Source organism: Molothrus aeneus, chromosome 28, assembly GCF_037042795.1.
Source record: "Molothrus aeneus isolate 106 chromosome 28, BPBGC_Maene_1.0, whole genome shotgun sequence".
Taxonomy (NCBI): domain Eukaryota; kingdom Metazoa; phylum Chordata; class Aves; order Passeriformes; family Icteridae; genus Molothrus; species Molothrus aeneus.
The window spans coordinates 5,401,545-5,421,378 of record NC_089673.1 but is presented as its reverse complement, the minus strand read 5'-3'; the positions used below and the strand labels follow the sequence as shown (position 1 = coordinate 5,421,378).

The window sequence follows — 19,834 nt, the reverse complement described above, 5'->3', positions numbered from 1 at the left end:
CTTGTCACCGCCTCCCGAGGCCCAAATGTCCCAAATCCCCACATTGCCGTCCCCGTGTGTCCCCGCTGTCCCCTGGGTGTCCCCGCTGTCCCCTGGGTGTCCCCCTCCCGCGGTCGTTGCCCCTTTAAGAGCCCCCGCACCTCTCTATACCAGCCACTACTTCCGGGTCTTTTGTCCCCGCCCTTTCCACCTCCTCCAATGGGCAGCCAGCTCCTACGGAGGCGCGCGCGCTCTGCCGCTATCTATTGGTTGCGCTGTAGGAGGCGTGGCCGCTCTTGGACACGCCCCCGGGGCCGTGGGGGCTCCGCGCGGCCGCGATGGAGCTGGAGCAGCTGCGGAAAAGCTACCGGGGGGACAGCGAGGTGGGACCGGGACCGGGGGGACCGCGGGGGTACCGGGACAGGGGGGACCGCGAGGTGGGACCGGGACCGGGGGGACCGCGAGGTGGGACCGGGACCGGGGGGACCGCGGGGGTACCGGGACAGGGGGGACCGCGGCGGTACCGGGAGGGCCCCCCAAAGCCCGGAGAAGCCCCTCCCGGGCAGGGTGACCGTCCCCGAGGCTTGGGGCCACCCCGCAGCCAGGGCGACGCTGCCCCAGGTTGCCCCCAAGCCCTGCGGTGTCCCCACGTTCCCCTTGCTGCCCCTCAGTGCCGTCCCCGCTCTGTCCCCTGTGCTGGCCGTGCCCTCGAGCGCGGTGCCCTCCCCCGGTGTCCCCTGACCCCCGGTGTCCCCCGGTGTCCCCAGGCGTTCGAGGAGTGCCACCTGGTGTCCCTGGAGCCCCTGGAGCAGTTCCGGGCCTGGCTGCAGGACGCGCTGCAGTGCCCGGACATCGCCGAGCCCAACGCCATGTGCCTGGCCACCTGCTCCAGGTGACACTGGGGGGACACAGGGGGGACACTGGGGGGACACAGGGGGGACACTGGGGGGACAGGGGCCATGTGCCTGGCCACCTGCTCCAGGTGACACTGGGGGGACACAGGGACAGGGGGGACACACAGCGGGGACGCGGAGGGGACATGGGTGACACACAGAGGGTGACACGGGGGTGACACAGGTGACATGGGTGACACACAGAGGGTGACATGGGTGACACTGGGGTGAGACAGGGGTGACACACAGGGTCACCCAGTGTGTGTGGGGGGACACCGAGCGGTAGCACAGGGGACACCGGGGACGCTGGGGGGTGGCACAGGGGGGGGACATTGGGATGATACAGGGGGTGACACTGAGGTGACACAGAGGTGACACAGAGGTGACACTGAGGTGACACTGAGGTGACACAGAGGTGACACAGAGGTGACACTGAGGTGACACTGAGGTGACACTGAGGTGACACAGAGGTGACACTGAGGTGACACAGAGGTGACACGGTGCCTGGGCGCTGTCCCACAGGGACGGGCGGCCCTCGGCGCGCATGGTGCTGCTGAAGGGGCTGGGGCCGGACGGGCTGCGCTTCTTCACCAACTACGAGAGCAGGAAGGGCCAGGAGCTGGTGAGGGACACACGGACACACACAGGGACCCCCAGAAATCAACCCCGAGAAATAAATCCCGAGAAATCCCAAATTCCGGGAGCTGGTGAAGGACGGGGACCCACAAACACTGGGAACCCCGATCAATAAATCCTGAGATATCCCCATAAATCAATCCAAATAAATCCTGGAGCTGCTGAGGGACAGGGACCCTGAAACACCAGGAATAAATCCCGATAAATCCTGATTAATAAATCCTGATAAATCCCAATAAATAAATCCCAATAAATCCCAATAAATCCCAATAAATCCCAAATTCCTGGAGCTGGTGACGGACAGGGACCCAGAAACACCAGGAATAAATCCTGAGAAATCCCAATAAATCCTGATAAATAAATTCTGATAAATCCCAATAAATCAATCCCGATAAATAAATTCAAATAAGTCCTGATAAATAAATCCCAATAAATAAACCCCGATAAATCCCGATAATAAACCCCGATAAATGTGGAATTCGGCCCCGGAGCAGCACGGTTCTGCCTCAGCTCCCTCCTGTTCCCGCAGGACTCCAATCCCTTCGCCTCCCTCGTGTTCTACTGGGAGCCGCTCTGCCGGCAGGTGAGGGGGACCCCAAATCCTGGAGGGGGATTTGGGGCTGGGGGTCCCCCCCGGTGGGCACTGGGGTCAGACAGGGCGGGAGCGGCTGCGGTTTTGGGGGAAAAGTCACGGAATGGGGGTTCTGTGTTTGGGAGCACCTTTGGAGCCACTGGCCGGATCCCAGGGGATGGTGGCCCCTGAGTTTTGGGTGGAAAAGTCGGAGAATGGGGCAATTCCATGCTCGGGAATGGGAACTGGGGTGGCCCAGGTGCGCATCGAGGGCTCGGGGCTGCCCCAGGTGAGGGCTGAGGTCCCCAGGTGCCGTCCCCAGGTGCGCATCGAGGGCTCGGTGCGGCGCCTGCCCGAGGAGGAATCCGATCGCTACTTCCAGTCCCGGCCCCGGGGCAGCCAGATCGGGGCCCTGGTCAGCCGGCAGAGCTCGGTCATCCCTGACAGAGAGGTGAGCCCAGGGCGGGATCGGCTCTGGGATCCCTGTGCCCTTTGGGATCCCCGTTCCCTGTGGGATCCCCTCACTCCCCATTGTTCCCCTGGCTCCCCGCAGTACCTGCGGAAGAAGAATGCGGAGCTGGAGGAGCTGTACCGGGACAAGGCAGTGCCCAGGCCGGATTACTGGTGAGACCGGGGGGCTGAGCCCCCCCGAGCCCCCCAAATTCGCCCAGAACCGCCCCCGAGCGCGGGTGTCCCTTGCAGGGGCGCGTACCTGGTGGAGCCGGAGCTGGTGGAGTTCTGGCAGGGCCAATCGAACCGGCTGCACGACCGCATCGTGTTCCGGCGGCTGCGGGACCGCGCGGCGCCGCTCGGGGCCATGACCCACCGCGGCCACGGCGACTGGGTCTACGAGCGCCTCTCGCCCTGAGCCCGCCCGGAACGGCCCGGGAACGGCCCGGGAATGGCCCGGGAACGGTCCCGGAACGGCCCCGGGAACGGCCCCGGAACGGTCCCGGGAATGGCCCCGGAACGGCCCCGGAACGGCCCCGGGAACGGCCCCGGAACGGCCCCGGGAACCGCCCCGGAACGGCCCCGGGAACGGTCCCGGAACGGCCCCGGAACGGCCCCGGGAACCGCCCCGGAACGGCCCCGGGAACGGTCCCGGAACGGCCCCGGAACGGCCCCGGAACGGCCCCGGGAACCGCCCCGGAACGGTCCCGGAACGGCCCTGGAACGGTCCCGGAACGGCCCCGGAACGGTCCCGGGAATGGCCCGGGAATGGCCCCGGAACGGCCCCGGAAGGGCCCCGGAACGGTCCCGGGAATGGCCCCGGGAACGGCCCCGGAACGGCCCCGGAACGGTCCCGGAATGGCCCTGGAACGGTCCCGGGAATGGCCCTGGAACGGCCCCGGGAATGGCCCCGGAACGGTCCCGGGAATGGCCCCGGAACGGTCCCGGGAATGGCCCCGGAATGGCCCCGGGAACGGCCCCGGAACGGCCCCGGAACAGTCCCGGGAATGGCCCCGGAACGGCCCCGGAACGGTCCCGGGAATGGCCCCGGAATGGCCCCAGGGAATGTCCCCAGGTGTCGCAGCCACCCTGCTCTGTCCCTCGCTCTGTGCTGGGGATGGGCCCGGAGCTGCCCTCACCCCATCTGCAACCATTCCCAGTGGTTAATTAATTATGTAAATGATCGTGCAGGGTCCAGCTGTGACCCCAGTGACCCCCCTGTCCCCGTCCCTGTCCCCGTCCCTGTCCCCGTCCCTGTCCCTGTCCCCGTCCCTGTCCCCGTCCCCGTCCCTGTCCCTGTCCCTCGCTGTGTGTTGGGAATGCCTTCAGAGCTGCCCTCACCCCGGTGTGTCTCCAAATCCATCTGCAGCCGCTCCCGGTGGTTAATTAATCGTGTTAATGATCGTGCAGGGTCCAACTGTGATCCCAGTGACCCCCCTGTCCCTGTCCCTGTCCCCGTCCCTGTCCCTGTCCCTGTCCCACCACTGCCGCCCATCTCTCCATGCTTTGGCTGGAATCGTGGAATGTGCTCAATTCCCAGGTCGTTAATTGTTGTTTAATTAACTTAAATCGTGTCGCCGCTGTCGTGGGCTGCCCCGGGGCCATGAGACCCGAAACCTCGGCGCGTCCCCTCCTCCAGCTGCCGGAAAAGAATAAATCGGGATTTATGTGGAGGCGTGGAGCCTCTGGGTCCGTACCGGGCTAATGTTTAACCAGGCAGGGCTGGGCTCTCCCGGGGCGGCCGGGGGGGCTCGGAGCTGCCGCCAATCCCGGGCCTGGACCCGGCCCTGGCTGGAACCAGCCCCAAAACCGGCCCCGGTTCCGTGTTCGCTGTCCCGGAGTGGGACCAGCCCCAAAACCGGCCCCGGTTCCGTGTTCGCTGTCCCGGAGCAGAACCAGCCCCAAAACCGGCCCCGGTTCCGTGTTTGCTGTCCCGGGGAAGTGGAACCAGCCCCAAAACCGGCCCCGGTTCCGTGTTCGCTGTCCCGGAGCAGAACCAGCCCCAAAACCGGCCCCGGTTCCGTGTTTGCTGTCCCGGGGAAGTGGAACCAGCCCCAAAAGCGGCCCCGGTTCCGTGTTCGCGGTCCCGGAGCGGGATCAGCCCCAAAACCAGCCCCGGTTCCGCGTTTGCTGTCCCGGGGGAGTGGAAACAGCCCCCATAAACCGGCCCCGGTTCCGTGTTTGCTGTCCCGGAGCGGGATCAGCCCCAAAAGCGGCCCCGGTTCCGCGTTCGCCGTCCCGGAGCGGGATCAGCCCCAAAAGCGGCCCCGGTTCCGCGTTTGCTGTCCCGGGGAAGTGGAACCAGCCCCAAAAGCGGCCCCGGTTCCGTGTTTGCTGTCCCGGAGCGGGATCAGCCCCAAAAGCGGCCCCGGTTCCGTGTTCGCTGTCCCGGAGTGGAAACAGCCCCCATAAACCGCCCCCGGTTCCGCGTTTGCTGTCCCGGGGAAGTGGAACCAGCCCCAAAAGCGGCCCCGGTTCCGTGTTCGCCGTCCCGGAGCGGGATCAGCCCCAAAAGCGGCCCCGGTTCCGTGTTCGCCGTCCCGGAGCGGGATCGTGCCCGTCCCGGGGGCGGCAGCGCAGCCCTCGCACCCAGGCACGGTGGCCCCGGCGCTGCCGCCCCCTTTGCGCCTCTGTCACAGCCCCCGCTGGCTCTGGGCCCTCCGGGCTGTCCCTCGGGGAGGACGGGAGGGGACCGGGCGATGTCGCCGGATTTGAGCTGTCCCAAATTCCAGGGGAGGGGCAAAGGGACCGAGGGGCTCCTCCCGTTCCCGCCGGGACAAAGCCCGGGATCCGAGCGCCACGGGAACGGGGCTGTGAGCACACAGAGCCGGGGCGGGACCGGGACCGGCCCCGGGGCAGCTGGCACCGGCCCCGGGAAAGCGGGAAACCGGGAAACCGATAAACCGTGAAACCGGGAAACCGGGAAACTGAGAAACCGGGAAACCGGGAAACCGATAAACCGGGAAACCGGGAAACCGGGAAACTGAGAAACCGGGAAACCGGGAAACTGAGAAACCGGGATACCGGGAAACCGATAAACCGGGAAACCGGGAAACCGATAAACCGGGAAACCGGGAAACTGAGAAACCGGGATACCGGGAAACCGGGAAACCGATAAACCGGGAAACCGGGAAACTGAGAAACCGGGAAACCGGGAAACTGAGAAACCGGGATACCGGGAAACCGATAAACCGGGAAACCGGGAAACCGGGAAACTGAGAAACCGGGAAACCGGGAAACTGAGAAACCGGGAAATCAGGAAACCGGGAAACCGGGAAATCGGGAAACCGGGAAATCGGGAAACTGAAAAAAACGGGAAACCGGGAAACCGGGAAACCGGGAAACTGAGAAACCGGGAAACCGGGAAATCGGGAAACCGAAAAAACGGGAAACCGGGAAACCGGGAAATCGGGAAACCGAAAAAACGGGAAATCGGGAAACCGAAAAAACGGGAAACCGGGAAACTGAGAAACCGGGAAACCGGGAAATCGGGTAACCGGGGCTGGGCTCGGGCTCGTGGCGCCCTCCGGAGCCGGCAGGGGCTGGAGCTGCGGAGCTCGGGAGCGGCCGCGCCCTCCCCTCCCGGACCCGCCTCTGCTCCCTCCTCCTTCCCCGGGTCAGGGATTCCCCGGCACGGCCCCGCGCCCTGCAGGGTGGACAAGGGCTGGGAAACCCGGCCCGGAGGGGAAACCCCCAAAATCCCGCAAAATCCACCCAAATCCACCAAATCCCCCCATTCCTATCCGTTCCGGGAGAAATCTTACCCTCCCCGGGTCCAATCCTGCCCACCCCGAGGGTCCCATCCTGCACCCATTAGGGACCAATCCTGCCCACCCCGAGGGTCCCATCCTGCACCCAGTAGGGTCCAATCCTGCCCACCCCCCGAGGGTCCCATCCTGCACCCAGTAGGGTCCAATCCTGCCCACCCCCGAGGGTCCCATCCTGCACCCAGTAGGGTCCAATCCTGCCCACCCCGAGGGTCCCATCCTGCACCCATTAGGGACCAATCCTGCCCACCCCCGAGGGACCAATCCTGCACCCAGTAGGGACCAATCCTGCCCACCCCCGAGGGACCAATCCTGCACCCAGTAGGGTCCAATCCTGCCCACCCCCGAGGGACCAATCCTGCACCCAGTAGGGTCCAATCCTGCCCAGCCCCGGGGCCCAATCCTGCCCCGGGGAGGGTCCAATCCTGCCCACGGGGGGGGGGGGGGGGGTCTAATCCTGCCCACCGGGGGGGGGTCTAATCCTGCCCACCCTCCCCAGGGGGCCAATCCTGCCCACCGGGGGTCTAATCCTGCCCATCCCATTACCACACCCCCCCCCCCCGAGGGTCCAATCCTGCTCTCCTTGGGGACCAAGCCGGCTCTCCTTGGGAGCGATCCTGCCCCGTTTGGGTCCGACCCTGCCCCGTTTGGGTCCGACCCTGCCCCGTTTGGGTCCAATCCCGATCTAAAGGGACCAATCCCGACCTAAAAGTACAAATCCTGCTCTCCTTGGGACAAATCCGGGGGAACTGGAAACCGGGAAACCGGGGCTGGGCTCGGGCTCTTGGCGCCCTGCGGAGCCGGGAGGGGCTGGAGCTGCGGAGCTCGGGAACGGCCGCGCCCTGCGGAGCCGGGATCGTGGATCGCGGATCCCGGGATCGTGGATCGTGGATCCCGGGATCGTGGATCGTGGGTCCCGGGATCGTGGGTCCCGGGATCGTGGATCGTGGATCGTGGGTCCCGGATCCCAGATCGCCGCGTTCCCCGCCGGCTCACGGAGCCGGGAGGGCTCCCCGGGCTCCGGCCGGCCCCGTGTCCCCCCTTCCAGGGGTCAGGGATTCCCGGCATGGCCGCGCTCCCTCCGGGGCTCCAGAGGGATCCAGAGGTGCCAGGAGGGATCCGGGGATCTGCGGGAAATCCCTGGAGCCGCCTCTGCTTCCAGCCCCGCGTGTCCCCTTGTCCCGCGGGGTCAGGGATTCCCCGGGATGGCTCCCAGAGGGGTCCCAGAGGGATCCAGAGCTTTCCATGCCGGGGTTGGGGATCCGCGGGGCTCTCCCGGAGCTGCCTCCGCTCCCAGGCTCGCTTTATTAATCACAGTTAATTAGCGGCGGGCGCGAGCGGCGTGGGATCCCCGCTTCCAGCAGCGGGCACGGATTCCGGGGGAACGCGGCTCCTCCGGGAGGGATTCCCGGGGAAATGCGGCTCCTCCGGGACGGATTCCCGGGCATGGGTCCCGCGGGGTCGTTCCCTGGGCACAGGGAAGCGTCGCACCCCCCCTCGGGCGGGACTCGGCAAGGACGCGGCTCTGCAGCCCCTCGGGATCGGGACACGGGCGGGGCTCGGCCCCAAAAAGTGACGGGAGGAGGGGATTGGGAATGGGAATGGGATCGGGATCGGGGCAGAGCCGGGCGGGCCCCGCGGGGAGTGTCCTCATTCATCCCAGTACGGACCAGTCCGCGCTGGGCAGCGGCAGGGACGGGGAGCGCCGGCCCCGCTCTGCCCAGGGGTCAGTCCTGCGGCTCCGGGATCATCCCACAGGTAAATTCCATTAAATTCCATCCTGAGTCCTCCCCGGGGCCGACCCCCGCCCCGGTCACTGCTCCTCGCGCTCGCCGGCCCCGCACAGGCTGGGATGCTCGGCCAGCGTCGCCCTCACTTTCTTCTTCTCCTTGAAGCGCCCGGAGTGCGAGACCTTGACGTGCTTGCCCTTGGTGCTCTTGTCCACGATCTTCTCCAGGCGGGCGGCGAAGCCGGGGGTGCCCTCGGGGCCGGTCCCGTCCGCGCTGTCCCCGCCGGGCGCCGCGGGGCCCTCGGGGCTCTCGTACAGCACCGTGGGCGCTGCCTGGCGCTTCCGCAGGAAGGTCAGCTTCCACCAGCCGTGCCCGTCGGCCATCCTGGAACGGCACCGGGGCTCGGGCTCCGTCCCGGGGCTCCCTCCGCCCTCCCGCAGCCGCATCGGGGCCGCGGCGCTGCCCTCCCGCGGGATGCTCGGGGCGGGATCCGCCGCGGGCACCGGCACGGGGCGGGCGTTCCACGGCTCGGGCATTCCGGGAAAAGCCGGGAAAAGGCGGCGAGCAGCGCCGGGAGCTGCCCTTATCAGCCACGTGTAGCGGGAGGGAGCGCGGAGAGCAAACAGGAACAGGAACTGGGCGCAGGTGGCACCGGGGAGTGCCGGGGGCGCTGCCCGGGGTCCCCCCGGCCCCACGCCGGCCTCGGGGCTCGCTGCTCCCGCTGGGGCCGGGGCAGGTTCCGGGAAGGCTCCGGAGCCCAGCGTGGCGGGCACGGAGGGGATTCCCAGGGCCCGGGGCCGAGCCCTGCCCCGTGTCCCGGTCCCTGTCCCCGTCCCTGTCCCCACCCCTGTCCCCGTGGCGCTCAGCCACCAGCGAGCCCTCCCCGATGTCGCTTTGGGGATAAAAACCCCTTTTCCCTCAGCGACACGGCGACAGGGGCACAGAGACCGCGGCCACCGCCCCGCTGGTGGCCCCTGTGTCCCCAGCGCCAGGTGGGACCGTCCCCGGCCGTGTCCCCAGAGTGTCCCCGGGGGTCCCACAGCCCATCCCCAGCCCGGACACCGCACCCCGGTACCTGCTCCTGCCGCCTCCGGGGGTCCCGGGGATGTCCCGGGGGTGTCCGGGGGTCCCAGGGGTGTCCCGGGGTGTCCCGGGGGTGTCCCGGGGTGTCCCGGGCGTGTCCCGGGGGGCAGCGCGGGCAGGTGCCGCTCACCTGCGGCTGTCCCGGTGTTCCCGTCAAGGTGAACCCGCTCCCAAACCCCTCCTGCCGGAGCAAACAGCGGGGCCGGGCCAGGCACGGCTGAATATTCATGACAGGGAGCGGTGCCAGCCCCGGGAGGGTGGCCCGGAGTGGCCTCGGGTGGCCCCGGGTGGCCCTGGGTGGCTCTGGGTGGCCCCGGGTGGCTCTGGGTGGCCCCGGGTGGCCGGGGATGTGTCCTGGGGCTCCCAGTGGATCCCAGTGGATCCCAAGGGATCTGGGATCTGCTCTGGGGATGCTGGGGACCCCGCAGGGTTTGGGATCTGCCCGGGAGCCTCCTGTGGATCCCCGAGGGACGGCTGGGGGCGATCCCGGGGATCCCGGCTCGGTGCTGGGGCACCTTGGGACCCGGACCGGGATTGGCGCCAGGTTTGGGACCGGGATTAAGGCCGGGATCGGGATCGGGACCGGGACCGGGGTTTAGGACTGGGACTGGGATTATGGCCGGGATCGGGATCGGAATTGTGACCGGGAGCAGGATCGGGATTGGTTCCAGGTTTGGAGCCGGGACCGGGATTGGTTCCAGGTTTGGGGCCAGGACCGGGATTGGTTCCAGGTTTGGAGCCGGGATCGGGACCGGGACCGGGATTTGCTCCGGGAGCGGGATCGGGACCCCCAAACTCCCACCGCCCGCTCCGATTGGTCCGCGCTCATCCCGCCCCTTTCCCCTCCAGCCAATGGAAACACAGGGACGTGGCGCTGCCTCCGAGCTGCCGCCTTCTGATTGGTGAGAGTTCGACCTCTGGGCGGAGCGCGTTTTGATTGGCCGAGGCGCGGGCGCTGAGGGAGGCGATTGGCTGGGGCGGGGAGGGCGGAAGTGGAGAGGCGGGGCCGGGAAAGATGCAGGTGCGGAACGGGAGCGGGACCGGGAGCGGGAGCGGGATCGGGATCGGAAACGGGAGCGGGAGCGGGATCGGAGAAGGGTTCGGGAGCGGGAGCGGGAGCGGGATCGGGATCGGAAACGGGAGCGGGACCGGGATCGGAGAAGGGCTCGGGAGCGGGATCGGGTCCAGGCGCGGGGCAGCGGGGACAGCCCGGGCCTGGCGCTGGAGCGAGGGGTCCCGGCCCCGCTCCCGGTGCCGGTCCCGCTCCCGGTGTCGCTCCCGGTGCCGGTGCCGCTCCCGGTGCCGGTCCCGGTTGCCGCAGCCCCGCCCCTGCCGTGTTCTCCCCGCAGGCCGCTCCCCAGGACTACCAGAATGTGCCCATCGACATCCAGACCAGCAAGCTCCTGGGTACGGGAGTGAGCCCCGGCTCTGGTCTCTCCCGGCTCCGCTTTCCCTCCAGACTGGGCAGGAGCCGGGAATTTATCCCGGTTATCCCAGCCCAGCTCCCGCTTTCCCCTCCAGCTGCAGATCCGTCCCAGGCTTTGGGAAAAGACTCGGGAATTCCTCCCGGTGTTTGCTCCCCGTGTCCCCAGAGCCCGAGTGTCCCCCCGGTGACCCCCGTGTCCCCAGACTGGCTGCTGGACCGGCGGCACTGTGGGCGGCGCTGTCCCTGCAGTGTCCCTGTCCCCATGTCCCCATGTCCCCGTGTCCTCTGTCCCCAGACTGGCTGCTGGACCGGCAGCACTGTGGGCGGTGCTGTCCCCATGTCCCCGCGGTGTCCCTGTCCCGGTGTCCCCATGGCGATGGCACTGTCCCCATGTCCCCATGTCCCCATGTCCCCATGTCCCCATGTCCCCAGACTGGCTGCTGGACCGCCGGCACTGTGGGCGGCGCTGTCCCTGCAGTGTCCCTGTCCCCATGATGATGGCACTGTCCCCATGTCCCCGTGTCCCCATGGTGATGGCACTGTCCCCATGTCCCCGTGTCCCCGTGTCCCCAGACTGGCTGCTGGACCGCCGGCACTGTGGGCGGCGCTGTCCCTGCAGTGTCCCTGTCCCCATGATGATGGCACTGTCCCCATGTCCCCGTGTCCCCATGGTGATGGCACTGTCCCCATGTCCCCGTGTCCCCGTGTCCCCAGACTGGCTGCTGGACCGCCGGCACTGTGGGCGGCGCTGTCCCTGCAGTGTCCCTGTCCCCATGGTGATGGCACTGTCCCCATGGCGATGGCACTGTCCCCATGTCCCCGTGTCCCCATGTCCCCGTGTCCCCATGGTGATGGCACTGTCCCCGTGTCCCCATGTCCCCAGACTGGCTGCTGGACCGCCGGCACTGTGGGCGGCGCTGGCCGGCGCAGGTGGCGCAGGTGCGGGAGCGGATCCGGGCGGCGCTGCAGGACATGCCCGAGCACCCCGAGATCCGAGAGCTGCTCCAGGGCTCCTGTCAGTGCTCCGGGACCGGGGGGGATCGGGGTCTGGGGGAGTTTGGGGTCGGGGTATTGGGAATTGGGGTTTGGGGATTTCAAAATTGGGGTTTGGGGGTTTGGGAATTGGGGTTTGGGGTCTGGGGTTTGGGGATTTCAGATTTGGGGTTTGGGGGTTTGGAATTTGGGGGTTTGGCGGTTTGGGAATTGGGGATTTGGGGTTTGGGATTTGGGATTTTGGCATGGATCTCCCCCCCCGGCAGAGCCAGGATTTGGGGTGGAAGGGTTGTTCACAAAGGGGTGGTGGTGGCAGCTCAAAAACCTCCCAAAACCTCCCGGGGGTCTCCTAAAACCTCCCAGGGATCCCCCAAAGCCCCCCAGGGCTCCCCTGACCCCGTTGCTCCCCCCAGACCTGCACTATTTCCACTGCCTGCGCATCGTGGAGATCCTCAAGGGCACCGAGGCCTCCACCAAGAACCTCTTTGGGCGCTACTCGTCCCAGAGGATGAAGGTGGGAACGCCCTCCTCTTCCTCCTCATCCTCCTCTTCCTCCTCTTCCTCCTCCTGCTCCTGCTGACCCTCGTGTCTGTCCCCAGGACTGGCAGGAGATCGTGTCCCTCTATGAGAAGGACAACGCCTACCTGGGTGAGAGGGAATGGGAATAATGGGAATAATGGGAATACTGGGAATAATGGGAATTCCCCGAGGCGTCCCAAAGAACGCCCTGGGTGGGTGGAATTCAGTCCCCAAACTGGGATGGGACAGGATGGGATTTGTGGGAAGGCCAAAGCCCAGTGGGATTTAAAGGCGAATTTGGTCCCCAAACTGGGATGGGATGGGATGGGATGGGATGGGATTTAAAGGCGAATTCAGCCCCCAGATTGGGATGGGATGGGATGGGATGGGATGGGATGGGATGGGATGGGATGGGATGGGATGGGATGGGATGGGATTTAAAGGTGAATTCGGCCCCCAAACCGGGACAGGGCAGCATTTAAAGCCCAGGGCTCATGGGAACGCCCGGTCCCAGTGGGATGAGCCCCCCGGGATGCTGGGACCCCCCTGGCCCCCGGGGTGACCCCGGTGTCCCCCAGCCGAGCTCTCGAGCCTGCTGGGGCGCAGCATCAGCTACGAGCTGCCGGCGCTGCGGAGGCAGCGGGGCCGGTGCCTGCAGGCGCAGCAGGAGCTGGCGCGGCGCGAGGACGAGTGCCAGGCGCGGGCAGGGGAGCTCCGCGAGCGCTTCCTGGGCTCCTGCCGCCAGTACGGCATCGCCGTGAGTGCCCCAGGGAGCCTGGAACAACGGGCTGGGAATGGCCCTGAACAGAGCCTGGAATGGGCTGGGAATGGCCCCAGGGGGAGCCTGGAACGGGCTGGGAATGGCCCTGAACAGAGCCTGGAACGGGCTGGGAATGGCCCCAGGGGGAGCCTGGAACGGGCTGGGAATGGCCCCAGGGGGAGCCTGGAACGGGCTGGGAATGGCCCTGAACAGAGCCTGGAACGGGCTGGGAATGGCCCTGAACAGAGCCTGGAACAACGGGCTGGGAACGGCCCCAGGGGGAGCCCAAAACGGGCTGGGAATGGCCCCAGGGGGAGCCTGGAACGGCTGGGAATGGCCCCAGGGGGAGCCCAAAACGGGCTGGGAACGGCCCCAGGGGGAGCCTGGAATGGGCTGGGAATGGCCCTGAACAGAGCCTGGAACGGGCTGGGAATGGCCCCAGGGGGAGCCTGGAACAACGGGCTGGGAACGGCCCCAGGGGGAGCCCAAAACAGGCTGGGAATGGCCCCAGGGGGAGCCTGGAATGGGCTGGGAATGGCCCCAGACCAACCCTACAATAACCCCAAACAGACCCTAAAACAGGCCTGGAATAACCCCAAATGGGGCTGCAATGACCCCAAATGGGCCCCAAAATAACCCCTGAGCAGAGCCTGAAACAGGCCTGAAACAGCCCCAAACAGGGCTGGAATAACCCCAAAATGGGCCCCAGAGTAGCCCCTGAACAGAGCCTAAATCAGCCCTGAAATAACCCCAAACGGGCCCCAGAATAACCCCAAACAGAGCCCAAAACAGACCCCAAGTGTCCCCGCGGTGTCCCCAAGTGTCCCCGCGGTGTCCCCAGGGCGAGGACGTGCGCCGGGAGCTGCTGGCTCAGGTGCAGGCGCTGCCGTCGCTGCTGTCCCGCGTCGGGGACGGCGCCAGCGCCCTCGGGGACGCCATCGAGCTGTACCAGGCCTGCGTGGCCTTCGTGTGTGACAGGTGGGGACAGCCCTGACACTCCAAAGTCAGCCCCAAAACAGCCCTGACACCCCCGAAACAGCCCCAAACCAACCCCAAAACATCCCTCAGCTCCCCTAAAACAGCCCCAGCTCCCCAGACTTCCCCAGAACAGCTCCTGGTCCCTCCAAAACCCTGGAACTGCGGATGCTGAGGTGTCCCCATCCCCGATGTCCCCATAACCAACCCCGTCCCCAAATGCTGTCCCCCTGCTCCCTGTCCCCATGCTGTCCCCATGTCCCCAGTTCTGTCCTGTGTTCCCATGTCCCTGTGCTGTCCCCATATCCCTGGTTCTGTCCCGTGTCCCTGTCCCTGTCCCCATGTCCCTGTGCTGTCCCGTGTCCCTGTCCCCATGTCCCTGTGCTGTCCCGTGTTCCCATATCCTCGGTTCTGTCCCATGTCCCTGTCCCCATGTCCCCGTGCTGTCCCATGTCCCTGTGCTGTTCCTGTCCCCATGTCCCTGTCCCTGTCCCCGTCCCAGCCCCGGAGCGCAGGCGCTGCCGCTGCTGCGGCACGTGGTGTCCCACGGGAACTCCTCGGTGTTCCGGTGGCGCACGGGGCAGGAGCCGCTGCGGCTGGAGCGGCCCCAGCCACCCCCGGAGGCACCGGAGCCGCCCCCGCAGGACACGGTGGGTGCTGGCCAGGGGACACGGGGGACACGGGGGACATGGGGGGACATGGGGGGGACATGGGGGGGACACAGTGAGTGCTGCCCGGGGGACACGGGGGGACATGGGGGGGACATGGGGGGACACAGGGGGGACACAGTGAGTGCTGCCCGGGGGACACGGGGGGACATGGAGGGGACACGGGGGGACATGGGGGGGACACAGTGAGTGCTGCCCGGGGGACACGGGGGGACATGGAGGGGACACGGGGGGACATGGGGGGGACACAGTGAGTGCTGCCCGGGGGACACGGGGGGACATGGGGACACCTCTGGTGCTGCCGGGTGGGTTTGGGGCCGGCCGTGCCTCACGGGGTGTGGGGTTTGGGATTTGGGGTTTGGGGTCAGCCGTGCCTCACGGGGTTGGTGTGTGGGGTTTGAGATTTGGGATTTGGGGTTTGGGGTCGGGCTGTGCCTCACGGGGTTTGGGGTTTGGGGTTTGGGGTCGGGCTGTGCCTCACGGGGTTTGGGGTTTGGGGTTTGGGATTTGGGGTTGGGCTGTGCCTCACGGGGTTTGGGGTTTGGGGTTTGGGGTTTGGGGTCGGGCTGTGCCTCACGGGGTTTGGGGTTTGGGGTTTTCCCGCAGATCGACTGGGGGGATTTCCCCACGGAGCCGCCCCAGGGCGGGGACATCGACTGGGGCATCACGGTGGAGCCCAGCCCCCAGGTGGGTGACATCCCTGTGTCCCCCTGTGTCACCCTTTGTCACGTTTCCTCCCTCAGGGGGACGGTGGCGTTGGTTGGGGCGATGTCCCTGTGTCCCCAAATCCCCCTGTGTCCCCAAATCCCCCTGTGTCCCCAAATCCCCCCGTGTCACCCTTTGCTCCCCAGGGGGACGATGGCATCGACTGGGGTGATGGAGAGAAGGGACAGGAGGGGACGATCACAGTAGAGCCCCAGGTTTGTGACATCCCCATGGCCAGGGGTGTCCCTGTGTCCCCAAATCCCCCTTTGTCCCCCTTTGTCCCCCTTTGTCACCCTTTGCTGCGCAGGGGGACGATGGCATCGACTGGGGTGATGGAGAGAAGGGACAGGAGGGGATGATCACGGTGGTGGAGGCTGGAACTGAGGGTGAGCAAGGCTGGGGGGTCCTGGGGGGCACGGGCAGCTCCCAAATGCCCCCAAATTCCCCATTCCCAGTGCCCCTGGAACCCCAGAGGGGTTTGGGATGGGACAGGGAGTGGGGTTTGGGTGCTGGGCAGGGATTTTGGGTGCTGGGCAGGGATTTTGGGTTCTGGGCAGGGTTTCTGGGTTCTGGGCAGGGTTTCTGGGTGCTGGGCAGGGTTTCTGGGTGCTGGGCAGGGATTTTGGGCTGAAGCTGAGCAGGCTTTGGGGTCCCACCCCGCTGCAGCCCCCGAGGGCGTTGCCCGTGGCTCGGACGCGCTGACCCTGCTGGAGAACCCCGAGACTCGGAACCAGTTCATCGACGAGCTCATGGAGGTGGGCACCAGGGACACCGGTGGCCCTAGGGGTGGCCCTGGGGGTGGCCCTGGAGGTGGTGGCCCAGACAGTGGCCCTGGTGGTGGTGTCCCTGTTGCTGTCCCCGTTGCTGTCCCTGACGCTGTCCCATTCCCTGTCCCGCAGCTGGAGCTGTTCCTGGCGCAGCGGCTGCTGGAGCTGGAGGACGAGGCCCTGGACGTGGTGGCCCTGAGCCAGTTCCAGCTGGCCCCGGCCGTGCTGCAGGGCCAGAGCCCCGAGCGCCTGCGGGCCCAGCTGGCCACGGCCCGGGGGCTGCTGGCCCAGCTCTGCTCCCGCAGCGTGCAGCACCTCTGCATGATCCTCGCCTCGCCCAGGTGCCTGCCCTGCCCCAAAACAGGCCCCAAACTGCCCCAAAACAGACCCTAAAATGATCCTCGCCTCGCCCAGGTGCCTGCCCTGCCCTGCAGGGACAAACTGCCCCAAAATAGACCCTCCAATAGCCCCAAAACAGACCCTCCAATAGCCCCAAAACAGCCCCTAAAATAATCCTAAAAAAGAGCCTAAAATAGCCCTAAACCAGCCCCTAAAATAGGCCTAAAGAAGCTCCCAAAACAGACCCTAAATAGCCCCAAAAAAGCCCCTAAAATAGCCCTAAAATAGCCCTGAACCATCCCCTAAAATAGCCCTAAACTGGCCCCTAAAATAATTCCTAAAACAGCCCTAAAGAATCCCCCAAACCAGCCCCAAAACAGCCCCAAAACAGCCCCTAAAGTAGCCCTAAACCAGCCCTTTACTGGGGCAGGAGGGGGGGCCCTGCAGTGTGTCCCCGCTGTCCCCAGACAATGTGACCCATGACCCCTCTGTCCCCTCTGTCCCTGTCCCCATGTCCCTGTCCCCATGGCCCTATCCCCATGACCCCCCTGTCCCCTGTCCCCAGGTACGTGGAGCGCGTCACGGCCCTGCTGCGGCAGCAGAGTCTCCAGGCCGAGCTGTACCCAAGCCATGCAGTGTGACCCCGTGTCCCTGTCCCCCTGTCCCCGTGTCCCTGTCCCCATGACCCCCCTGTCCCCCTGTCCCCTGTCCCCAGGTACGTGGAGCGCGTCATGGCCCTGCTGCGGCAGCAGAGTCTCCAGGCCGAGCTGCTGCTGGCCAAGCGGGAGGCGCTGGGGCAGCGGCGCCGCCAGGCCCTGGCCGAGCAGGGAGCGCTGGAGCCGCGGCTGCAGCAGCTGCAGGAGAGAACCAGGGAGCTGCAGAGGCTGGTGAGGGCCGGGGGGACACCCCGGGAATGGCCCCGAGCCCCCCGAGCCCCCGGTGGCCCTGAGCCCCCCCCGGTGCCATTGCAGATCGAGGCCGACATCTCCAAACGCTACGGGGGGCGCCCGGTGAACCTGATGGGCGTCAATGTGTGACACCAAGCTGTGACATCTGGGGGACGTCCAGCTGGGGCCCCTGGGGACACCAACCTGGGACACCCGATGGGCGTCAGCCTATGGCAGCTGAGGGACATCAAAGTGGGACAGCCAGGGAACACCAGCCTGTGACAACCAAGGGACATCAGCCTGTGACACCCGAGGGACACGGGAAGTCCCAGCCCTCCCAGCCCCCCTGCCCACCCGGGGGTGCTGCGGGGTTTGGGGGTGTCGGTGAATAAACCCAAATTTGTGTCACATCGGGGGAGAGGAGCTGTGTGTCACTGAGGGGAGGGGGGACAGGGACAGGGACAGGGACAGGGACAGGGACACCCGAGTGGGGGGCGAGAGCTGGAGCCGGGCTGGGACCCCTCTGAGCCCTCCCCGGGGCCCTGGGGCTGTGCCCGCCGTGGGGACAGGGCTGGGGACAGCCCCGCGGCTCTGGGCGGGCTCGGGGCCACCAGCGCCCCCTCCTTTGGGCGGCCCGGGTCTGTCACGGCACAGCGGGCACGGATGGCGCCGTCCCTGGCGCGGTGACACCGCTCGGTGACAGCCGCGCTCCCCCCCCCCCGCCACCGGTGATTAACGGCCTCGTTAATTGCCCGCCGCCTGTCGCGGAGCCGGGAGCCGCCGAGGGTCCCCCGGGAGCGGCTCCGGGGGTCACCGTCCCCATCGTCACCACAGCGAAGGCACTGGGGGGGCCGGGGAGAGCCTTCATCCCCCCCGGGACCCCGGGCCTGACCCCGGGACAAGGACAGGAGGGACAGAGGGGACAGAGGGACGGGAGGGACAGAGGGACGGGAGGGACAGAGGGACAGAGGGGACAGAGGGACAGAGGGGACAGGAGAGACAGGAGGGACAGAGGGACGGGAGGGACAGAGGGACAGAGGGGACAGAGGGACAGAGGGGACAGGAGGGACAGAAGGACGGGAGGGACAGAGGGACGGGAGGGACAGAAGGACGGGAGGGACAGAGGGACGGGAGGGACAGAGGGACAGGAGGGACAGAGGGACAGAGGGACGGGAGGGACAGAGGGACGGGAGGGACAGAGGGGACAGGAGGGACCTGCAGCAGCCCCAGCCCCCCCAAAACCCGGGGTCCCTCGTGGGTCCCTGTCCCCGCTCGCTGTCCCTGCCATGCGGTGGCTGTCACAGCCTGGGGGGCGTCCCTGGGGACAGAGGGCCGGGACCGGGCCGGGAACGGGGACCCCGGCAGTGTCCCCTCCCCCCGGCCGGCTGCTGCTCCCTCTCCCCTGCCAGGGAGGGCTTTAATTACCAATTAATGTCGCTCCATCTGTCCCGGCCCTGTCCCCGCGTCCCCGCTCGCTCCCTCAGCGCCGGGACCCCCCCGCCAGCTGGGGGCGGCTCCGCGCCCCCTCCCGCTGTCCCCAACTGTCCCCAACTGTCCCCGCGGCCACCCCCGGCCCCGCCTGTCCTGTGCACTCCCCGTCTGTCCCTCCGTCCATCCCTCTGTCCATCCCTCCGTCCATCCCTCCGTCCATCCTCCCCTCCCCGATCTCTCCTCCATCCCCTCTCCGCCGCATTTTTAGGGCCGAGCAGCCGCTCCCAGCGGGGCGGGGACCCCCCGAGCCCCCCGAGCCCCCTCCCCAGGGCAGCGCTGCAGCTGCTCCGCCGCCCCCGCATTTCCCCGTTAACACCGCGCGGAGCGGGGCCGCAGCTGCCCCGAGCCCGGGCACCGAGGTGCCACCGAGGTGTCACCGATGTGCCACCGATGTGCCACCGATGTGTCACCGATGTGCCACCGAGCGGCGACAGCTCCGCGCGGGGAGGGGGGGACACGCTGGGCCGGCTGGGGAGGTCCCGGTGATCGGGGGGTCCCGGGAGTTGGGGGATCCTTGGAGGGGAAGGGAACAGAAATCAGGGAGCAGTCGAGGCACCGAAGAAGGGAAAACTGTCGGGGGTTATTTTTGGGGGGCTCACCCCCCCATGGGTGTGATGAGCTGGGGAGGCTCAGCCTGAGGATTTTTGGGGAGGGGCCACCCCAAAACTGTCCCGCCCTGTTCTGTGACCGCTGTTCTCCCCAAACCGCCCTGCACCCCACACGGCTCTGGGGTGTTTGGGGTGCTGTGGGATATTTGGGGTGCTGTGGGATATTTGGGGTGCTGTGGGGTGCTGTGGGGTGCTGCAGGATGCTGTGGGGTGTTTGGGGTGCTGTGCGATGTTTGGGGTGTTATGGGGCCGCTGTCCCCCCGCCCTGTCGCCCCCCGCTCAGCCCCTCTGTCGCCGGCAGCGGTGCCTTTGTCCCCGTGTCACCCGGGGGGCACCAGCTGTCACCGCCGGGGCCTTCGCGCTCCTCCTCCTCCTCCTCCTGCCCCTCTTTGTTCTCGGGCTGCGGAGGGAGGGGGGCACACCCAGGGTCGCCATCCCGAGGGGACACGGGGGGGACACAGAGCCCCCAGGGATGGGGACACCCCCAAAGCGGGGACAGGAGGGGACTGGGCTGGGGTTTGGGGGGCGCTTCGTGCCCCCACCCCCGGCTGGCGCCGCTTTGGGGGTGCCCAGGGTGTGCATAGGGG

The 19,834-nt window shown here is 67.3% G+C and overlaps 3 protein-coding genes across 4 annotated transcripts; 2 read left to right on the top strand and 1 right to left on the bottom strand.

The window, feature by feature from the left end:
- Positions 1 to 268: 268 nt before the first annotated feature.
- PNPO (pyridoxamine 5'-phosphate oxidase) lies at positions 269 to 4,202 on the top strand. The gene is made up of 7 exons (XM_066566812.1): positions 269 to 362; positions 747 to 871; positions 1,395 to 1,494; positions 2,038 to 2,091; positions 2,402 to 2,530; positions 2,633 to 2,703; positions 2,782 to 4,202. Exons 1-7 carry the CDS (start codon positions 318 to 320, stop codon positions 2,945 to 2,947), a joined length of 690 nt encoding a protein of 229 aa, XP_066422909.1. The 5' UTR covers positions 269 to 317; the 3' UTR covers positions 2,948 to 4,202.
- A 3,608-nt stretch (positions 4,203 to 7,810) lies between these two features.
- Positions 7,811 to 8,409, bottom strand: PRR15L (proline rich 15 like). The gene has a single exon (XM_066567095.1). It carries the CDS (start codon positions 8,407 to 8,409, stop codon positions 8,110 to 8,112), a length of 300 nt encoding a protein of 99 aa, XP_066423192.1. The 3' UTR covers positions 7,811 to 8,109.
- A 1,692-nt stretch (positions 8,410 to 10,101) lies between these two features.
- On the top strand, positions 10,102 to 17,556 carry CDK5RAP3 (CDK5 regulatory subunit associated protein 3). 2 transcript variants are annotated; one of them, XM_066566849.1, is made up of 15 exons: positions 10,102 to 10,130; positions 10,459 to 10,516; positions 11,419 to 11,550; positions 11,942 to 12,042; positions 12,128 to 12,176; positions 12,626 to 12,804; positions 13,649 to 13,785; positions 14,285 to 14,432; positions 15,057 to 15,137; positions 15,302 to 15,370; positions 15,463 to 15,541; positions 15,822 to 15,910; positions 16,055 to 16,263; positions 16,977 to 17,148; positions 17,233 to 17,556. In XM_066566849.1, exons 1-15 carry the CDS (start codon positions 10,125 to 10,127, stop codon positions 17,296 to 17,298), a joined length of 1,575 nt encoding a protein of 524 aa, XP_066422946.1. In that variant the 5' UTR covers positions 10,102 to 10,124; the 3' UTR covers positions 17,299 to 17,556. The 2 variants fall into 2 exon arrangements, with proteins under 2 accessions (XP_066422946.1, XP_066422947.1); XM_066566850.1 differs by lacking the exons at positions 16,977 to 17,148; positions 17,233 to 17,556 and adding an exon at positions 16,827 to 16,963.
- Positions 17,557 to 19,834: the final 2,278 nt, after the last annotated feature.